This window comes from Chionomys nivalis, chromosome 16 (genome assembly GCF_950005125.1).
Source record: "Chionomys nivalis chromosome 16, mChiNiv1.1, whole genome shotgun sequence".
Lineage (NCBI taxonomy): Eukaryota > Metazoa > Chordata > Mammalia > Rodentia > Cricetidae > Chionomys > Chionomys nivalis.
The window spans coordinates 19,117,462-19,138,436 of record NC_080101.1 but is presented as its reverse complement, the minus strand read 5'-3'; the positions used below and the strand labels follow the sequence as shown (position 1 = coordinate 19,138,436).

General features: G+C 42.4%; 1 protein-coding gene across 3 annotated transcripts in view; it reads left to right on the top strand.

Annotated features, from left to right (window-relative positions):
• Window positions 1-20,975, top strand: part of Slc44a1 (solute carrier family 44 member 1) — a 148,535-nt gene that overhangs the window by 35,053 nt on the left and 92,507 nt on the right. For all 3 annotated transcript variants that reach the window (XM_057790341.1, XM_057790340.1, XM_057790339.1), the window contains exons 2-3: window positions 6,055-6,144; window positions 15,265-15,407. In XM_057790341.1, coding sequence (XP_057646324.1) covers window positions 6,055-6,144; window positions 15,265-15,407 — 233 coding nt within the window. The remainder of the gene's footprint in view (window positions 1-6,054; window positions 6,145-15,264; window positions 15,408-20,975) is intronic.

Below are 20,975 nucleotides of genomic sequence, written 5' to 3'. Positions count from 1 at the left end.
ACCTATCTTTAAGGATATGAAAACATGAATAATTTGAGTGTTATCTATGGTCTGGCTTAGAAGACCATATACACATTCTTAAATTTTATGCATTATTTCTCTGTGTGTGTGTTTATATGCATATCCCATGGCAACTTTCAAGCCCTGATTCTCCTCTTACCATGGATTGAAGGGTTGGGTGTCAGTCTTAAGGCTTGTACAGCAAGTGCTTCTACCTGCTGAGCCATCTTGGTGGCTCTCATGTATGGGACTTTTTAATGGTCTAATAGTAGTTCTAGTTGAGTATCCCTTATCTGCGATGCTTGGGACCAGAAGCAAGGGCTACACAGATAAATCCTGTCTAACTCCCCCCCCACAGCCCCCAAAAAGAAGTTTTGGATTTAAACATCTGATTGAGTGTTTTGGACCAGGATGCTTAAACCAGTACTACAAATTGTAATTTTATCTTCTATATTAGCCTTGGACCAATATACAAAAGAATTATCAGTGTGTATAGCTGGGTCCTAATGGCTTCCTTGGGGAGGAGGTGAGAAGGCGTGGCATCAATGGCATAGATACTGGGAGTCAGGCCTGCAGCAGACTCATTTATTTAGCAATGGGAGTGCACGCCTTTAATCCCAGCACTTGGGAGGCAGAGGCAGACAGATCTCTGAGTTCAAGGCCAGCCTGGTCTACAGAGTGAGTTCCAGGTTAGGCTCCAGAGCTACAAAGGAACCCTGTCTTGGGAGGGGGGGAGATGTGGGTCTCCACCTCCTGGCAGTGTAGATACTTTTATACACACATATTTAACATCTTTCAACATTTAAAAACACTTTGTTATTTTCAAATCTTCCTTTTACTCATTTCAGGCAATCATACTTTTTCTTCTGGCACTTGCAAGCAGGTTTACATGTGTATGTACATGCTCTATTTCTTATTCCTTGGCTCTTTTATTATTTTATTTTAATATTTTTTATATTCTAATGTCCTTTTTTATTATTTCTGGAAACTTTTCAGTTGCTATGTCTTCAAATATTTCCTCTGTTCCATCACATCTTTCTCTTATGCTTATGTTAAATCGTCATTTTTGTCTTCCACTGGGAAGAGTATTCTGGTTTCTGAGTTTAACTTCTTTGTTATTTGTCTTGGGTACCTTGAGGTACTGACCACCTCCTTGACTATATTTAATTACTGACAAGCCTGAATGCCTATGTTAGATTTTAAAAAAATGTTCAGCATTTCCTCGACTCTTTCTTTGCATGCTTATATCACTCTGCTAGAGTTTGAGAACTCCGGTTTCAGCAGAGCTTTTCCCCTGAGCCTTGGTTTCCTTCTGACAAATAGAAAAGCAGAGAGAGTACAGTCCCGACAGCAATGTTTTGAGAATTGTAAAGAACTCATGGATGAAGTGGGAACCTTGGCTAAGACCTGTTCTCTTCCTCCCAAGCTCAGTTTCTGCTGAGGGTGGCTCTACATGGTCGCTTGGTTCTGTGCTTCCTAACAGGTAGTGTTTGTGAGAGGAGACGACCTAGCACTTACCGGCAGTCTATTAATCTGTAGAATCTGGGGAAAGAATACAAATCACATTTTAAAAGTGCTGCTGCAGCACATTTTCCTTTGGCTGGGTTTATATAGGACGTTAATTGGAAGAAACAGCATTAAATCCAGTTGTCACTTGGTTACGTCTGTTAAAAAATCATTAAAAATTTTGAACCATTGGGCTTCTTGGCTCACTCGAAAAATTTCACGGCTCATAACATGTCTCCTCTGCACTTAAAGGATGTTCCGTTATCAGCCTGGTTTCTGAGTATTTGCTGTGTGAAGAATTGCAATCGCTCCATACTGACTGCTTATAAGAAGATTTAGCAGTCTTCCTGGAGTTGACTTTGGAGTCATGGACTTGGGTTTAAAGCCTGGCTGGGGCTGCTTATTTAATGCCTGAGCCTGAGTTTGTTCATCTTTGGAGCAAGGATGGTACCTAAACATTGAACTGTTCGGAAGAGAGGAGACCATGTGTTTAGGAATTTTTGGGTAATAAGAAATCAGCCGTTGATAGCATGAAAAATATCAGCCAGAATGAAATATACTGCCACCAGATCAATATTTTAATATAACTAAAGGAAAAAGGGAGTTTAGTATTCTTACACCTTTTATGGAAAAGGTCACATTGTAAAGAGAGATTTTTGACAGGAGGGGGTTAAAGTAAAGAGCAAATATTGATGTGTAATAAAAATAACCAGGAATCCACTGCTTTAAGCACAGCATCCTCTTGTAGGAGTCTCCTTCGCTACAGTGTGGGTACCATACTGCCCTTTGGCTTGTCTTCTCTCCCTGGATATTGTTGCTGTGTTTTCTCTGTAACTCCCATCCTTACTGCTTGCTATCTCCTTTGGGACAGCAGTAGCTCACAGCAGCACGAGCTGATGTGATATTGGGTCTTTGTATTTGTTTGTCAAAGGGAAATCCCTCTGACTTTGTGTTATAGAAGGAAATCTAAGCACTAGCAAACTGAGTGTTGGTCTGAACGGTTGCAGATAAAGAAACTGCTCTAGTGTGAGGCTTCTGGCCCTCCTGTGCATTCTGTACAAATAATAGTGTTTTCTAGAACTACTGCTTTAGAAATTACCATGGAGTAAATATCATGAATTTCAGCCGTCTCCAAATTCTTCCTCTGTGAGTAATTTTACTGCAGTGGGCATTATTTAATTATTTAATACAAAGAAACATTCTTTTTCCTCATGTGGACAGCTGTCTTCCAAAGTACAGACCACAGTGCAGACATTTGAACAACACAAGGGCTATGTTGTTATTTTGTAGTTGTTTTTCTTGTCAGCCTATGAAAGTGCGATCCTGGTCATGGGTTTGTAGAGCTGGAAGAAACCTAGGAGACCCAGTCCCTCTCATTGCCTACCACCCAAGGAGTGGAAGCATTTTTCTGAAGTCAGCTAACTAATGACAGAGCCAGGGAGAGGAATCTTCATCTGTTAACGCCACAGTGCTGCGCTCCTCTGGAGGAGACTGCCCACTCCTTCCTGGGTTCCAATGCTAGTTAGTCTTGGGGTGAGGACTTTTTTTTCCATGACTGACTGGTGTTCTTTTGTTTCCTTGTGAGGGTGTCTGGGAACAAGCTAACAGTATTTTCTTTGTAACAATTCAACAGTGTAAGGCATAATGGGGCGTTTGTCTTTAGCAGTTTTAGGAGTAAGAAAGAAATGGTTGTAGCTCAGATTCTTTGCCTTCATTGTTGATAGGCAGCTATTTATTTATTCATTTGTTTGTTTATTATTTGTGGATTATGATGTGTGTGGTATTTGTGTGTGTACATGTGTATAAGTACGTATGCACGCACGTGCACGGCAAGGCCAGAGTGAACATCCTATGTCTGAGTGAACATCCTATGTCTTCCTCAACTACTCTTCACATTATATATAAACAGTTATAAATATATATTATTTATTTTATTATGCATGTGTATAGGGAAGTGCACGTGCCACAGCGTATGCATACAGAGGTCAGTTCTCTTCTCCCGTGTGGATCCTGGGGGTTGAGTTCAGTTCATCACACTTGGGGGCAGGTGCCTTGGTCTACTGGGTCCTCTATCTTGTTTTTTTGAAACAGTCTGTCACTGAATCTGGAGCTCATCTGTTCAGCAAGTCTTGGTGCCAGCAAGTGCCACGGATCCTCCCGTCCCAGTCTACCCAGCGCTGGGATTACAGGCGTACACCAGGACTGCTGGCTTTTCTATGCGGGTGCTGGGATCACACTCAGGTCTCCATGATCACACATAGGCACTTTACCAACTGAGTCTTCTCCCCATCTCTTAGGCAGTTTTTTAAAAAAAGATTTATTTATTTTATGTGTATAAGTGTGTGCGTGTGTGTGTGCGCGTGTGTGTGTGTAAGTGTGCGTGTGTGTGTGAGTGTGTGTGTGTGCGCGTGTGTGCGTGTGTGTGCGTGTGTGTGTGCGTGCGTGCGTGCGTGTGTGTGTGCGTGTGTGTGTGTGTGCGTGTGTGTGTGTGCGTACATGTATTCAAGAGTTGTCTCCCCTGGAACTGGAATTACAAATGGTTTGTGAGCCACCGTGTGGGCGCCTGGAATTAAACTCAGGACCTCATAGGCAGCTATTCTAATTCTAATTGAGTTTCTTAACCTTGATGTCTGGATTCTTGTGAAAATAATGTGGATATATGTTTATATTTTAAGAGAAGAATCTGTAGCTTTCATCAAAGGATATACATTGTTTACAACTCTTGTTTATAATGAGAACTAAGCCTGATACTCTAAGTACTGATTATCCTAGAGGCTCGCTTATCTCCACTGCCTTCTGCTAGGGCCCCTTCCTACTGACAAGTCTTCCAGAGACTTCTGGATTGCACGTGTGGAACCACTAGAGGCCTCAACCTTTCTTCGCACGGCACTTTGCCCTGCCTTTTCTATTTGCGAGATTATAATATAATCACACCATTTCCCCTTACCCTTTTTCTCCCTCTAAACCATCCCATATCCCCTCCCTACCCTCCTTCAAATTCAAGGCCCTTTTTTTCTTTGTTATTGCACACATATGTGCATATACATATATTCCTAAATAGAAGCTACTTAGCCTACACAGTGTTACTTATATGTATGTTTTCAGGAATGACCCTTTGGCACCGGACAACCAGTGGTGTGCTCTTCCCTAGCAAAGGCCATCTCTCCCTTTCCCAGCTTTCCACAGTTCCTTGTATAGGGTTGTGGCCTCCTGGTTTTTTTGAGGCTGCCTTCTCCTTCCCTTCCCTGCTCTGTTTCCAGGACAGGTCGTGAGATTCAGGGAGTTCAGAAGCATGATTGAAAAGGATGTGTGAGCTGACCAAAGAACCTAAGAAAAAATATTGGATTGGAAATCCAGTCAATACTTTGCAAATTAACTTTCAGAGAGCCTCTAGCTCTTTAGATAGGAATCTCTCTGAAGCAGAAATGTTTGTCTTTTCTAGGAACACAGTGAAAATCCAAGAATGGTGGTTTAGGAGTTGCTCAGGTCTGTCTAGAAAAAAAATGAATATTTCCTTCTTGAATTGTATTTAACTTTGACAAATCTCCCTCTTAAGAATTTATTTGAAGCTGTGTGGTAGTGGCTTATGGCTTTAATTCCAGCACTCAGGACGCAGAGGCAGGCAGATCTCTGTGAATTCGAGGTCAGCCTGGTCTATAGACTGAGTTCAAGGCCAGCCTAGTCCACAGGCTGAGTTCCAGGACATCCACTGCTACACAGACAAGCCTGTCTCAAAAAACCAAAATTAAAAAAGGAATTCATTTGATGGGCTTGCTTCCTGAAAGAGACCATATTGAAAACATGTTGTAATATGTTTTATTTGTTTGTTTACTGTCTGGACACACAATGAAAAAGCTCATATAAGTTGAAGAGCATGTTCATCCATTTAGAAAGCTCTTATTAAGAACATATAAAGGTTTAGGCATCATCACAAATGATGGAAAGTGAGATTGGGCTGATTGCAGTCTGCTACAGACACAGACTGCTAAAGAATAACAGTTCAGATCTGGGGATGTAGCTCAATTGGTAGATGCTTGCCTGGTATAGTATGCACCGTGCTTTGGTGGGTGCTTGCCCAGTATACACCATGCCTTGGATTTGATCCCTAGCATCTCATAAGCCAGATGTGGCGGCTTGCACCTGCAATTTCAATACTCAAGAGGTAGAAGCAGGAAGATCAGGTATCCAAGGTCATCCTTGGCCACATAAGGTGTTCAAGACCAACCTGGGCTACACTATACACTGTCTCAAAAGAGAAATAGAAAAGAAAAGAATAACAGTTCAGCATGCTACATATTTCAGTGGAGTACCACAAAAACTATCCATATCTCCCGGGGGAGAGGTGGGACTAGAGCCACTACAGTGTTGGCTAGGGAACCTAGGGTGGACTTTACAAAGACACCGCAGATCTTTGAGTTTCATCTTAAAGTTTCAGTAGACATTGTCCAGACAAAAAAAGGATGTGGGTCAAAGTGGTGTGTTTGAACCTTTCCAGTTTTAACTAAAATCAGCACTTACCATGTTCTCTTGCTTTGTATCTTGAATTAGAGCTCCAAGCGAGAATGGAAGCCCTTGGAGGACCGTAGCTGCACAGACATACCATGGCTGCTGCTCTTTGTCCTCTTCTGCATTGGGATGGTAAGGACACTCAGGCTAACCAGCCTCGGCTCTGGATGCAAGGGAATGAGGCAGGAGGGGTAGCTTCCAGCGGATCTCTGTGTGTGTATCTTATCTCTTCCCTACAGTTATGATTGGGATAATTGGAGGGCCTGAGAAGCCATCAAGGGGGGTTAATTTCTCTCTAGTGCAATTCAGTAGTAGTATTTGGTATTCCCTTGCTATTTTACTTTCTTTTATTTGTATGTTTTGTTACATGAAAACTGAGATTAGAAAAGGAGCCAATGAGAATCTTAGCCCTTTCACCCAATCATTTGAGGAAGTCAGATCATTTGATGCAAGTTTGTAGTCAGGTGTTTCTGTCCCTCCTCCCAGCTCCCAAATCATGACATGGAGACTTATTATTAATTATGAAAGCTTAGTGATAACTTAGGCTTGTTACTAACTAGCTATAATTTAATCCATTTGTATCAATCGACTTTTTGTCTTGTGACTTTATTACCTTTACTCTACTGCCCATGCTGCTTCCTCTCCATCTGGCTGTTGACTCTATTTCCACACTTCTTCCCAGCATCCTCTCTGCTTCCTAAATTCTGCCTACCTATTGGCCATTCAGCTTTTTATTAAACCAGTCCCAGTGACAAATCTTTGCAGTTTACAAGATTATTCCACAGCACCGGTTTCTTTGGAATTTTATCTTGAATGGTTAGTTGAGAATGCTGAGTACCAACTCCTCCAGCCATACAAGCCTCCTGGTTTTCTTTGGGCCGGTCACTTCTTTTCCCAGAGACTTGGCATGTTTTTGGAATCGTGAGGGTTTAGCTATCCAATATCCACCACACTTTCAAGTTCTCACAGTTTGAGTTCTTCCTGCAGGGGAAGAGGCTGCCCAGTGCTTTTTTCCCTCAGGTCAGCCCTAGGTCCACCGTGATGGGTGGCATCTCTCTGGAAATCAGGATGTTGGTAGAGAGGATGAGGAGCAGAGTCTCGGGGCAATGTGCTGAGCATGCTGCCTGCCTGCCAGAGTTCTGAATATAGGGATTCATATAGGCAGGGTGCTAGGCCCCCAAATGATTGATAGCTGGGTTAGCACTGACCGGCGTTTGGAACCTTAGAGGGTTTATAGATTAAACCTAACGAGGAAGACTCTCAGGCCACATGGCTAGTGAATGGAAGAGCTGCTCGCCCAGCTCTGCGCTTGGTCAGTGTTTTCTATCACCCCTTTCCTCTTCATCAAGGGAACTCTTGTTTATAACGAGAACTAAGCCTGATACTCTAAGTACTGATTATCCTAGAGGCTCGCTTATCTCCACTGTCTTCTGCAAGAGACTTCTGGATTGTGCATGTGGAACCACTAGAGGCCTCAACCTTTTTCTTGCAGGAAACTTTGCCCTGCTTTTTCTATTTTTGAGATTATAATATAATCATACCACCTCCCTTTCCCTTTTCTCCCTCTAAACCTCACATATCCCTCCTTCAAATTCAAGGCCCTTTTTCCTTTGTTATTGTATACATATCTGTGCATACATATATTCCTAAATATAACCTAGTTATTGCTTCATTCTCCAACTCTTAGTCTTCCACTCAGCATGCATCACACTGTCTTGAACAGCCCTGGTCTTGTGATCTGTATTTTTGGCCCCATCGTCCCGCATTTTCTATAGAGGTTCTTTTGGGAAGTGTTGGTTTTCGTCTGTAATGAAAGTCGTCAGGATTCCTTGGCTCTCTGCACACTGCAGACATCATCTGTGATGCATAGCTAGTAGCCACAGATGTAGTAACAGTTCTAATCTCCAGCAGAGGAAAAGAAAACAATACATTTGAATGAGATACGATAAACTTAGGAACATAAGGAGTATTTGTTTCAATATGAAAAAGTACCGTTTCACCACATTTAGGACATATAGAAAAAGTCAGAATACTAATTTCCGAACTCAGGCCTTCTGAGGTACTTCAGGAAGGAGTTTGCTCAGTTTAGAGGACTCGCTTCAGAAGTTCAGCATGCATGAATATTCACAAGGAGCACAGAAAGACTGCCTACTAAAGTCGGTCCACAGCTTTTCCATACCCATTATAACCACAGAGCAAATAGCAACTGACCTTGAGAATTATGTCTGAAAAACATGTGCCCTGCCACCCAAGGTGCTCGAGCAGCCCAGGAAAGTGCAGTCTTTAGTGTTGATGGACTGACTGGGGGCGACTGAGCATAAGGAGCTGTTTACTGCGATGTTTTAATGCAGCGGTAGTTAATATGATGCCGATTTCATTGTGCTGGTAATTAAGACCCACTGTGTGTGCTTTTAAATACGCACAGCTTTCTTTGTTTTAGAGTGAATCTTTAAATAGTTGCTTTCCCTTGGAACTGAGCTGACGTCATGTCTCTCCACGAGGACACGGAAGTAATCTAAAAGTTCTGCCCATCTTGCGTGCACAGCTGAGTTTCATAGTTTTGGCTTCTGGTTTCTGGGCTTTGTTTTATATGTCTTTTTCATTCACCCCCTTTGAATTTCATTCTGTAGTAAATCATATCCCAGATGCTCAGGGTTCAAAGTGTTACCCATTCCAAACTTTTAAAAGCGTTTGGTTGGCTCACCGGACAAAGGAGCTTTGTGCCCAACCTGATGACGGAGTTTGAGCTGCAGGACTCACATGGTGGAAGGAGAGAACCCATTCTCTTCAGTTGTCCTGTGACCTCCCTGTGCATATGTGCACACAAATATAAAAATGTAAAATTTGATCGTTTGCGAATATATACAGTGAGATGAAGTATCTTGGGGATGGAACCCAAGTCTAAACAGGATTCCTTCATGCTTCATGTATATTTTATGTCCATACCCTGCAGGCAATTTTATATAATTTTGACTATGGCTCATCACAGGAGGTCATTCATGGAATTTTCCACACATGGCTTTATGCTGGTCCTCAGAAAGTTCCAGATCTTGAAGCATTTTAGACTTAGGATTTTCAGATTAGGAATGTTCCATCTGTATTGATTTTTATTCTTCAAAAACTTTAGCAATGTTTTCCTTCATTAGCTTTAAAATAATTATTATTTTATTTTGTTTGTATCAGTGTTTTGCTTGCATGTGTATTTTTGTGCCACATATGTACCTGATGGCTGTAGAAGTCAGAAGAGTGTGTCAGGTCTGGAACTGGAGTTATGGATGGTTGTGAGCTGCTGTATGGGTGCTGAAAATTGAACCTGGGTCCTCTGCAACAGCAACGAATGCTTTTAACTGCCGAGGCCACCTCTCCAGTTCCATCTGGAATTTTAAAACATACGCTCAACAAGCATCTGTTGAACATTATTAATCTATGTTCACATTTTCCTTTAAGTAGCTCATGTAACTCTGAATTATCCAGTAAGACAGTCTACACCAGTGTGTGAGCAAGGTATAGTGATGGTAAGTATTAGCTTATCTAGTAAGTGACAAAGATAAGAGCTTTCTCTGTTCCTTCAGTGATACACCCTGCTTGCTCCTTTCATAGATCATTCCCGGTTAGCTTGTAGCTTTTGTATTCTTAACCTTGATACTTAGACTCTAGTTAGACATATTGGAACCCTGTTGTCTTTCACCCATCTACATTATTAAATCTTTTTATTTGTACATGCCCATCTCCTTGTCATTATTTATTTCTTTTTCTCTAATAACAAGGTTTTTAGTGCCTGAGTTGCCAAGAACTTAAGGTGCTTTCCAAGGTGAATTGTTATCATCATTCATGCTTGAACTTAATTTTGGGGGGATTGGGAACCGGGAGGGTACAAAATCTTGCCGGCAGACTGGGTTTCAAATCATAATCTTCCAGCGCTAGCTTCCTGAGTGCTGGATTTCCAGGCATGTGCTGGTGTATCTGGTCCCTGTTGGCCTGGAGCTTGCAATCCTCCTTCTGCTAGGATCATAGGTATGTTACCATCATATCTGGCATAACAGTGCATTTCCAGATTCCTGTTTTCAATATTCCATATTAAAAATATTCTATTTTCAGCCAGGTAGTTCTCACTTCTACCTATACACGACCGTCATCCAGAATTTATTTTGAAGTCTCATTCCCTCAGCTCTCCATTAGTGTGGGTGCCAGATCCCTGGGGCGCTAGTGAGATCCTGCTTGGTGCTCTGACGAGTGACAGGAAGGGTTTGTGAGGCTGTAATGTGACTGCTTTGAGAAGGTGGCCTGGGGACTAGAGACGTAGCTCAGCGGCTAAGAGCACTTACTGTTCTTCAAGAGTACCCAGGTTTAATTCCCAGCACCTACATGGCAGCTCATAACTGTCTGTAACTCCAGCTTCAGGGCAATCCAACATCCTCACACAGACATACATGCAGGCAAAATACCAATGCACATAAAATTAAATTATTTTTAAAAACGTGGCTTGAAAGGTGGAAGAGATTCTAGGTTGAACACTTTGGAGTTTAAGGCAGAAATCCAAATAAGTGCTGCAAAACTCAAAAGACAGGTGCTTTTTAAACAAGGAAAAGGAAAGAGGTGGAAAAGTAAGTAATTAGTGCTGGGTGGTGGTGGTGCACGCCTTTAATCCCAGCACTGGGGTGCAGAGGCAAGCGGATCTCTGTGAGTTCAAGGCCAACCTGGTTGACAGAGCGAGTTCCAGGACAGGCTCCAAAGCTACATAGAGAAATCCTGTCTCGAAAAACCACCACCACCACCACCACCACAACAACAACAAAAAACAAATTTAGGAGTATGTAAGTAGTCTGCCCAGTGGATACCATGACACAGAGGTGAAAGACAAATTATCCCATTCTGAGGCCTTTTCTCTAGTGGTTCTGGGTAGAATTTTTCAGCTCAAATCCTAACCTGTTTCTCCTAGAGTCCCAATCATGCTTTCTGTACCTACCAGAAATAGGCACCTAATTTTATGCCCCCTGTAAACCATTCCATGGTAAAAATGACTTGAACCAGCTAAAGGGCCTGATAATCTAGGACCCTCACACTTTATCCTCTTGGGGATATACTCTTTTTCATATGCTACAAAAAGTGTGTATTGAGTACAGTTTCCTAGACTTGTCAAACATTTTTTTCTTCCTTTTAGAGCAATGAATCCTACTAAACTTTAAAGGAAGCCATAGTTTTGGTGTGCTCACAGAAGCTTCGTTTGCATAAGCGTACCTTTGTGCCAGGCCTTCTATTCCGACTTATCTGCTAGATCCCAGCATCCTTTCTCATCCAGGATTCTCAGAAGAGGACCTCCAGACCCAAGTGCCACCCCACTGCTTTAAATGTGTGTTACTGGGGAGATCGACTCTAGCACTGATTGCCACTTAGGATGTGATGGTGTTCGAGAAAGAGCTAGGAGGATATGTTGCCGTGAACTGCTGGAACACGGCTAGCCTGTCACTCATTTCCCCTGCGTACTATTTTTGCCACATTATTTTGGCATGTTCACGTCCTCCTCCTACTCACCTCAGGTTTTGTTGAGCCCCCACCCCCACACCTAGTGAAGACCATCTGCTCTGCTCAGTTGCCTAGTTAAAACTTAGGTGTGAAAATCAAACGTGCACATGACAGGAACGCGTAGCCTGGTGGTGCACAAGTCTAAGCAGAAATTCATATTTAGGTAACGCTAGCCCTTAGAACAGGAGCGAGCAGCATAGTTTTCTCATTTGCAAGTTGTTCTCTCATTTCACTGGTGTATGATCAGTAGCCAGGTCTTGTCTGCGACCCCCTGTCCCTTAGCTCTCTGTACCTGTATCTGCTTTTAGTCACCGAGTTTTGTGAGTGGTCTGGCTGTTCCTCTCCACACAGTAGTCCCCAAAACCCTTCAGTACCTCAGTCAATCAGCATGCTTCCCTTACTTAGTAATAGTGACTGTGACTCGCTCAACATTGACAAAGGCTCTCCTGTGGTGTGATTTCTTTCTGCTGGGCTCCTTTTCCCTAGTCTTTCTGGAAAGCCCTTAAAGTATTGAGTATGTTCTGGAAAGTCTCTCCCACCCTATTCTAATTTCATGTACTGTGTTTTTTTTTTTTTCCTTTTCTGAAATGATATTGTCATCTGCATTTGAATTTTAGTGTTTTTCTTTTTTACAGAGATTGGAATTTTAATTAGATTGGGCCTTGTTCTGCATCATCTTGCTCGTATCAAGCAGGAAGTCTCTAGGATAATAGTCATTGTTTCTCACCCCTTAGTGACTTGCTACCTACCTACCCTTACCTTACCCCATCTCACCCTTGTAGCTTCTCATAGTCTCTGCTGTAGTACTTCTGGAAGCTTCTAGGAATTTTAAATGACCAATGTGAAAATATGACAGTGTCCCAGTATGGCATATGAATATATATATGTGTGTGTGTGTGTGTGTTTAAACATACATACATATTTCTCACGTAATTTATGCCCTGTCACATCCCCGAGATGGCGTATGGTGAAGAGGAGGAACCCATTGTGTTGAACAGTACTGTTAAAAAAACAACCAGGAAGGGAAATCAGAAACCCTTTAAAGGAATCCTAACAACATTTCTATCAAATGTTGAACAAAAAAAAAAAAAACACCTATAAATACTAAAAGAAGAACATAACCTTCTAACTAACCACTCTGCTGTTCCGGACTAGTAAAGAACTTTAGTTGTGACCCGACAGTGCTTTTGTGTGACGACAGAATTACCAGCGATATTACTCATTACCCCCGCCTCACAGAACCTTGTTCTGACACAGGGAATGAAGGGGGGTTTGTCACTTCTTGGTACTGATGTCAGCCTCTGCAGGCTGACTTCATCGTTCAGATTTACTCCTAACGGCTCCCGTGTATCGATCACCTGCCGGGTAGCAAACACTTAGCCAGAGATTGGATCTGTGTTGTTGCGTTTAGTTCTCACCATCACGTTAAGGGATGGGCTGCTTGCTGTTAGAGATGAGGAGAGCAGGATGGATGTTGGTGATTGGATCAAAGGCTCCCAGGTAGTAATGTTGGGGGAGTCCATCCACTGTACTTATTCCCTTTGTTACCCCCTGATCTTTCCTGGTATCCTTCCGTTACTATAGCAAGTACTTAAGACAGCCGCCTTATGAAGTGAAAAAGTTTATTTTGACTTAAAGTTTTAGAGTGTTCAGTCTGCTGCTTTGGGGCCAGTGGTTGGCCCCTTGTGGTAGGAACATGGAATAGAGCAGAGTCACCTCATGCCTTGACAGCGAGAGATTATGAAGCAGCAGCCATGACCGGACGTCATAGGCTCATAGGTTGGGGACTTTGAACACAGATTTTTGGGAGACATTTTGGATCCAAATAATAGAAAAATTCTCCATTGTAGCCTCTGTATTTACCCTTACTTACTTTAGGATCTTGCTCAGCACATGGCATCCTAATTCGGATTTGAAACATAGGATTAAGGGTATGCTCATTTGAATGTGTGTATGTGTATACAAGAGTAGGGTTTTTTTTTTTTCATGTCTTAGTATTGGTTAAGTCCAGGGGTGACACTTAGCATGCTCCAGTGTTAAGAGGAGTTGAGAGGGAGCAGGGTACAGGGGGAGTAAAAGTGAGTGACAGCTGACAAGCCACGCCTTGCATCAGTGCTGGTCACTCAACTATTGATTCAAGGGAATGGGATGCTGGCATTTACCATGACACACACCTCACATGTATTGTCTCTAGTATGTCTTATGACAGCCTTTGGGTTGAGTGATTTTAATCCCACTTAGTGGATGGATAAACTGAGGCATGGAGGATTGAGTAAGTTTGACCAAAGTCATACACATAGAAAATGACATCCTCAGTGTCCATTGATAATGCATGCTTACGTGACTCCAAAGCCCACAGTCTTTCCCTCATACATGCCCTGGTTCCTAATATCAGTATAGGAGCTATTTATTAAGCTCTCACTACCATGCTATTTAATCCCTACCCAGCTCGAGGAGCTACATACTCTTTATGCCCATTTGTCAAGTGAGTAAACTGAGGAAGAAAGTCGATTGAGTCCCAGACCAGAAAACTGGGTAGTTGCCCTTCTCAGTCCACTTTCTCACAGAGTATGCTTTTAGAAACTTCGGCTGAATAGAGCTATAGCTCGCATCTCTCATTATCTGTACAAAGTCAGAAGAGCTATCTGGAAAAGAGAGTTTATAGATTTGTAGGCTTTTGGGGTAAGTATGCATAGTGGGGAGAATGCTTTTCTCCGAGGAATTGCTTGAGACAGGAGCATGCACCTCTGCAGCCTGAGATCCAGCAGCACCATTGAGAAAAGAATTGCTGGTGACTGTCTCTGCCTTCATAACCTGATTAAGAATAGCAGAAGTGAGTCCTCTCGATGGCCAGGCCACCCCCTCTCCCCGTGTCCAGTGCAGCCTGTGTATCAGCCATCGCTGATCTTACTTGCTGTTCTTGTGCCTGTTATGCTGTGGCGGCCTTTGGCTTCCCTTGCTTGGTTGTGATCAGCTCATATCTGACCCAGCAAGCATGATGTGGTCCCCAGTGTCTACCATTTGCCTTTGGGACCAGGAAGAAGCATATTCCCATGGGATAAGTGACCTTTACAGTCCATGAAGCCAGTGGCTCACTCTCCCTCCACTCTCTGCTGTATCAAGAGTGAGCTTCACGATGTAAGTCTTGGCCCTTATACAGCTTTGTTGCAGGAAGGTTGTGTGAAGTGATGATTCAGACCTCACAGCCTGTTGCTCTCTGGATTTTAACCCCCTCTGCATCCTTTGTTGTTCATTTAACAGAGCTCTTTTATGACCAAGGAAAACTAGGGAATGATGACAGCTGACTTCGATTCTACATACTGATCTTTACTAGCTTTTGTGGCCTTGGATAGTGTGTGTAACCTCGCCAGGCCTTGGTTTCCACCTCAGGAGAATTGGAGAATGTTTGATAAATACCCTGCATGCAGCGTGACTCAGAGCAGGTGTTCAGTGTGGAGGCACTGCCATGAATGTCACAAAATGCAAAGGCGATCCTGAGAGATGGAAGGCTGGGATTTGTTTTGCTCCAGAAGCAAATGGTATTCCCCTGTGGACTCCTTCATGCTCTTCCCATGCAGACCAAGGAAAACAGTGTAATAGTGTTTGCTATAAGGAAATACAGCTCTTTGTTCCCTTCAGCAGACAAAAGAAGCTCATTATCATATCAAGTAGTGACTGTTGCTATTGAAATGGTTTATTTGTGTGTGTTTTTTTCTGTTTCTTTCCTAGGGATTTATTTGTGGCTTTTCAGTAGCAACAGGTGCAGCCGCCAGACTAGTATCGGGATACGACAGCTATGGGAATATCTGTGGGCAGAGAAATGCGAAGCTGGAAGCAATACCAAACAGTGGCCTGGACCACACCCACCGGAAGTGAGTAGACCCTTGAATGATGGAGGGAGGGAAGGAGTGGATACCCAAGCCTTAAAGTTCCAGAGTAATACTTTGTGATTGCATCTTTTATGAGTGTATAAGCCTTTCCAGTTCCAGAAAAGCTGTGTCTTCTTTGACAGACTGTAAAAATTTGCTTTGGGTTCTCACTGTTCATCTTTAGGATTTCCTGAAACTCCTGACTTCAATTGTCTTTTTCTTCAAGAGCATTATTTCATTTCTAATGTCAATGAGGAAAATGTATTTCATCCAGTAAGCGCATTGTACATATGATTGCTGTATGGTCTTTTTTCATTCTTCAGACTGTGAGTGAATGTACCATCAGACTTCATTATGCTATTTCAAGTCAAACCAGGTCTTCAGAATTAATAAAATTATTTGCAAGATAACAAGGCTAATTAGTCTAATATACTTTATAGAAAAAGTTAGATCAAAACATTTTGAGGTTGTAGCAGGCAACTGCCATGAAGACAATTTGTAACAACTTATTGTGTGAATTTATTGGCTGAATCTTGACCCCTTCTGTATAAAGTGAACTTGATGATTTCACAAACTTGAAGAACTTTGAATAGTTATCCTTTCTTAGACAAGTTCTCCCTCTAATGAGGAAGAGGTCAAATAGGTCAAATAAAGTTTTAAGAAACAGCAATTAACGTATGTGTAGCGTCTCACAGTTGACAAGCATTTACTACTTTGTGACACAGAAGTAACAAAGGCTTCGACAGGCTCAGGTAACTGCCTAGGTTGAGTGACTGTGAGCATCTTTCCTGACATGTACTGGCATCCTGCACCCTTTGAGAGAGTGGGGACAGAGTCTTAGCAGTTGAGAAAACGGGTTTATTTCTGCTTTTTTTTTATAATTGCCTCATGAAATTAATACACATTTCAGACTTTGGGTCAGTTTTTGTACTGAGAGTACCTCTATCTTTTCCTTTGTTGACTTTTTATTTTCAAATAATTTTGGACATGTAGAAGCTGAAAAGCACCTGTGTCATAAGATGTCCTTAAAGTCCCCAATACTGTTAGAATGGACCAAGTATATGATACTCTCAGCTGGGGGCATAGGAAGGAGAGGGTCTCTTGCTTCAGCCCACTGTCCTCATGGCTCCCTTCATGACTTGCCTGTGATTCTGAACATGAATGTGCCCTAAGACCTGCAGGTCCCACTCTCTGCATTTAACCCTGTGGTGTTCATCAGCTTGGGCAGGGTAGGGTCAGGGTAGATTCCAAACCTTTTGAGCTTTTTATATACACTTTGGTAAATAAAAAGCATGTATTATTCTGAGAAGACTCATTTTCTGTGACTATTTTGCATAGTCAAAAGCCATTCATGTTTAACTATAGGGAAAATGGGTTTCCAAGTAATTTTTTTCTTAACTTGCACATATTTAATATGTATTTTTTTTTTTTTTGAGACAGGATCTCCTTGTGTAGTCCTAGTTGGTCTGAAACTCTCTATGTAGATCAGACTGGGCTTGAAGTCACAGAGATCCACCTGCCTTATCCTCCCTGGTGCTGGGATTTGAAGGCCTGTGTCATCACGCCCACTTAGGTGTTTTTAACCCCTGCTTCATCTCCTCTTCACCTTTTCAGTCTAACCCAGCCAAACATTTCTGTCTCTAAGTGGTAATGATTTTCACGGCTGGTAGAATCTTAGATATCCATTTTCAGGTACGTCTGCCTATTTGAACTGTGACAGGCAGGCAGCATTCTTTGTATTAGCTTTATTCCACTCCTCTTCCTGCCACATGCACTGGGCGCCCTTGTCTGTAGCCATTTCGGTCTTTCCACAGTTAACACGGCGGCTCTTATCCCTGGGCTGTAGGCTGACACTCGATTGCTTTCTCCTAACTTATCTCAAGGCCGTACCACAGTTCCTGGTCCTCATTTGGTGATCATATCTATCTGTTGAGTCATGCGACAACAAGCCTCTGACATTCTTTCACGAATGTTGTCTCTTCTGTTATGAAATTCTTTTCCTTCCCATTTTCCATGTAGCTAAATTCTCATCCTTCGTCTCTCTCAGCAGAAAGGTCACTATCCAGAGAAGATGCCTTTGACTTCACAAGTTAAAATGTGAGACTGACATTCTGCCTACCAAATGAAAAAGCACCTATCACAATTTTAAATAACCATTTGAAGCACACTCCTTGTGGCCTGTAATATAAATAATTCCACGTGTTTCTCGACACTTTGTCTAAGCCATAGGCCTGCTCTTTCCAGCCTTGGATCCTTAGATTCCAGCCCAGTGTCAGGAGTGAAGCAGGCAATCCATGTAACACTTGCTGAATGAGTAAATGAGTTTACTCTAAGGAGTGAATTACTGAGTTTGAGGGTCTGAATATTTCAGGATTATTAATACATATTGCTGAATGACTTTCCATAAAGACTGTTGCATTTACATTCCCACCAACAGTGTCTGAGATTGCTTTATCCTTGTTAGTATTATTAGGTTTTATTCTTTACTAATTTGATAAATCATAGAATAGTGCTTTATAGCTTTAATTTGCATGCCTTTGGTTATTAATGTGAGTAAAGCCCCTCCCCCACCCGTTAGCCTCTCATGAAGACTACTGTGCTTAGCATATCTATTCTTGGTCTTCTTATCTGTAATCAGCTCCATTCTTTATGCTGTGATAGGATTAAGTTCTTGAAAATAGGGCTTTTATTTTGCCATTTTCCTCTTCAAGAGCCTTAGCTTTCCTGCTGTGGTCTATAGTGTCAACGATGAGCCCACTCAGCCCCTGTCCTTGCAGGCCTTTTGAGATCTGGACCCATTTCACCTAACCAGCCCTCTGCACTGTTCCTCAGTGTGATGTTATTACTGTCTCTGGCATTTGATTGATTCCACTTTTGTGCTGTTCCTTCTGCTTGTCTGCTTCTCTGAACCTTTGAAACCCTTACACCAGGTCTCCCAGCTGACCTTTTTCTGAAGTGTTTCAGAATAACCTTTTCCTGTCTCCCTTTACCGTGATTGCCTGAACCTTCCTGTCTCATATTCGTTATTCTGTTGCCTTCAGTTTGCTCTCTGATTACATTGTGTTTCTCATGTGCATTAGTTATTGGTTGCTAGGTAACTGTAGTATTGTAAACTTAGTGACTTAAAGCAAAACACATTTGTCTCACAGTGTCTGTCTGTCCAGAAGTCCAGATGTAGATTGTGGGGATAGGACTTTACTCCATCAGAACAGCAGAGAAGCATCTAGAGAATCTCCTAGGACAGTGGCAGTTACACCTCTGTGCAGTACAGTTGGGAGGAATGTCACAGAAGAAAGTGCTCGCCATGTGGAAATGACTCCTGTATTTGCTGTAACCGTGGAACTCATGGACGTCATCCTTGCCATATTTGTGCTGGTGAGGCACAAATTTCAGGTCTCACTCAAACTCGTGGAAGAACGAATTACATAAGGACCCGAACAAAAAAATCAGGGGTAAGGGAGGCCTCTTGGACTCTCTCATGCACTGCCACGCCCTGTCTTCCCGGAAGCAATGTTTTTTGTAGCACTCAGATCTGAGTACTCCTGTTCCTAGATAGGGGCTTATTTATTTTGTAATTATCACAGGAGGAAAGCCAGGCGAGGTGGGAGAAGGGGTCAGTTCTGTCTCATTTTAACCAAATGTTTAAGTTGCCAAGGTGACTATAAGAATGTTCTTACTAGAAGCTGGGCAGTGGTGGCGCATGCCTTTAATCCCAGCACTCGGGAGGCAGAGACAGGCGGATCTCTGGGAGTTCGAGGCCAGCGTGGTCTACAAAAGCTGGTTCCAGAAGCTACAGAGAAACCCTGTCTTGGAAAAAAAATAGAATGTTCTTACTAGAAAAGAAAAATCCTATTGACCCTTCTAATTGTAATGTTTTTTTTTTTTCTCCCAGCAACACTTTGCATCTGAGTGATGTGTTTGTTGGTGTAACAAGGTTTTACAGGGAACTACCCCCTCAGTGTTTAACAGTATAGGAAAGCCTCAACTTCAGATGTAATTAAATTTATTTCTGAGTTGATTGCTTGGGAAATGTAACACTTTCCTGCATAGAAGCAAAATCTGAGAAGATCTAAGTCTGGGTCAACTCAGATACACTCATTTGTTATAGAGCCAGAGAGTTCTAAAATATGTGAGATTATTTATCTAACAACAGCTCGCCAAACATGCTTGAATGGAGAGTGACTTACCTTGTAGCTGAGCTTTGGTGATGATGCTACCCATCATGGGTTGGGCTTAGAGCCCAACTTTTGATTGTAGGGAGTGGGTGGTGAACTGATTGGCAGCTCCAAAAATAAATCTCTTCTGCCACTCATAATTTGGCCCATATTTTTTGAATCTATAATGTGTAAGCATCCTTAGAGTATATGTGAAAGTTATTGCTATCATTAGTATTTTAAAGAGAAGGGTTTATTAGTCTCACAGGCTGCTCTGTTGTGGCCAGATGGTGGGATAGATGCTGGGAACAGTGACATCTGAAGACAGGAGTGTTGGTGTGGGCGTCCCTTCTCATGTGTGTCAGTGCAGGCAGAGCAGAGATGCATCAGTTAGTGTCCAGATACCCGAATTTAGTTCAGGGAAATGTGCTAAGACAAGGAGTCTCGCTTTGTTGGCCTCTGAGAGGAGGCTTGAGGTAGTGGGAAGGGCTTGGTGTTTCCACAAACAAATATTCTCGCTTCCTGGGTGCCCAGAGGAGAGGGTATGACAAGGGGGCAGTGCTCCTAGGGTAGGGAGGAAGGGCATGTTCTTAGTTGTTCTGACTGAGGCAGTCTGTCCTGAGAACCTTGCCCTCCTTTCTGCACACACGATCTTGCTAAGTGTCAACTTTCTTTATTACATGAGGTTTCCCCAGTGTCTTACTTACCAATATTGATTTCTTTTATAGGTTCTGAAGATGTGCTTTCCCACCAATCTAATTTTCTGATTTTTTGCATAATCTTCTAGTAAATGGGGTGAAAACCACGAGAATGTAGTGAATTTAGCTAGCAGGTTGCCACATCTGTGCTAGAAGGGACCTTGATATTGAACCCCCCTGTATTATTTAGGATCTGGCATCTAATACATCTGAGTGACTTATGGAGACATGTAAAAATACTCCTTTATATCCCCATGGAACTGATCCAGTAAGTAAACACTTGCAAATACCCAAATCAGTTCCTGCTTGCATCCCCCTTAGAAATGGCCTAGTATTTGCTTATAACCTATGCATGTCCTTCCGTGGACTTAACTGTCTCTAAATTATTTATAATACCTAATACTGAGTTAAGAGCTGTTATGCCATATTGTTTAGAGAATATTAAGAAAAACAATTCTGAATATGACAATAAAGGTGAATTTTTCCTCTAATTTATTATTATTATTATTATTTTATTTATTTATTGGCTGTATCCAGTTAAACAGACTGGTGCCGAGGCCACGGCTCTGGACGCCGACTCCAATAGCAGGCTAGTCTCAGCTCGCCCTCTGTCTGTGTCCTGCCCCATCTTTTCTGCGTGCACTGCCTCCTGTGAGCTGTGCAGTGTTTTTGGGTTTGTGCCTTTTCCATTCCGGAGATTCCTGTCCACATTTAAATTG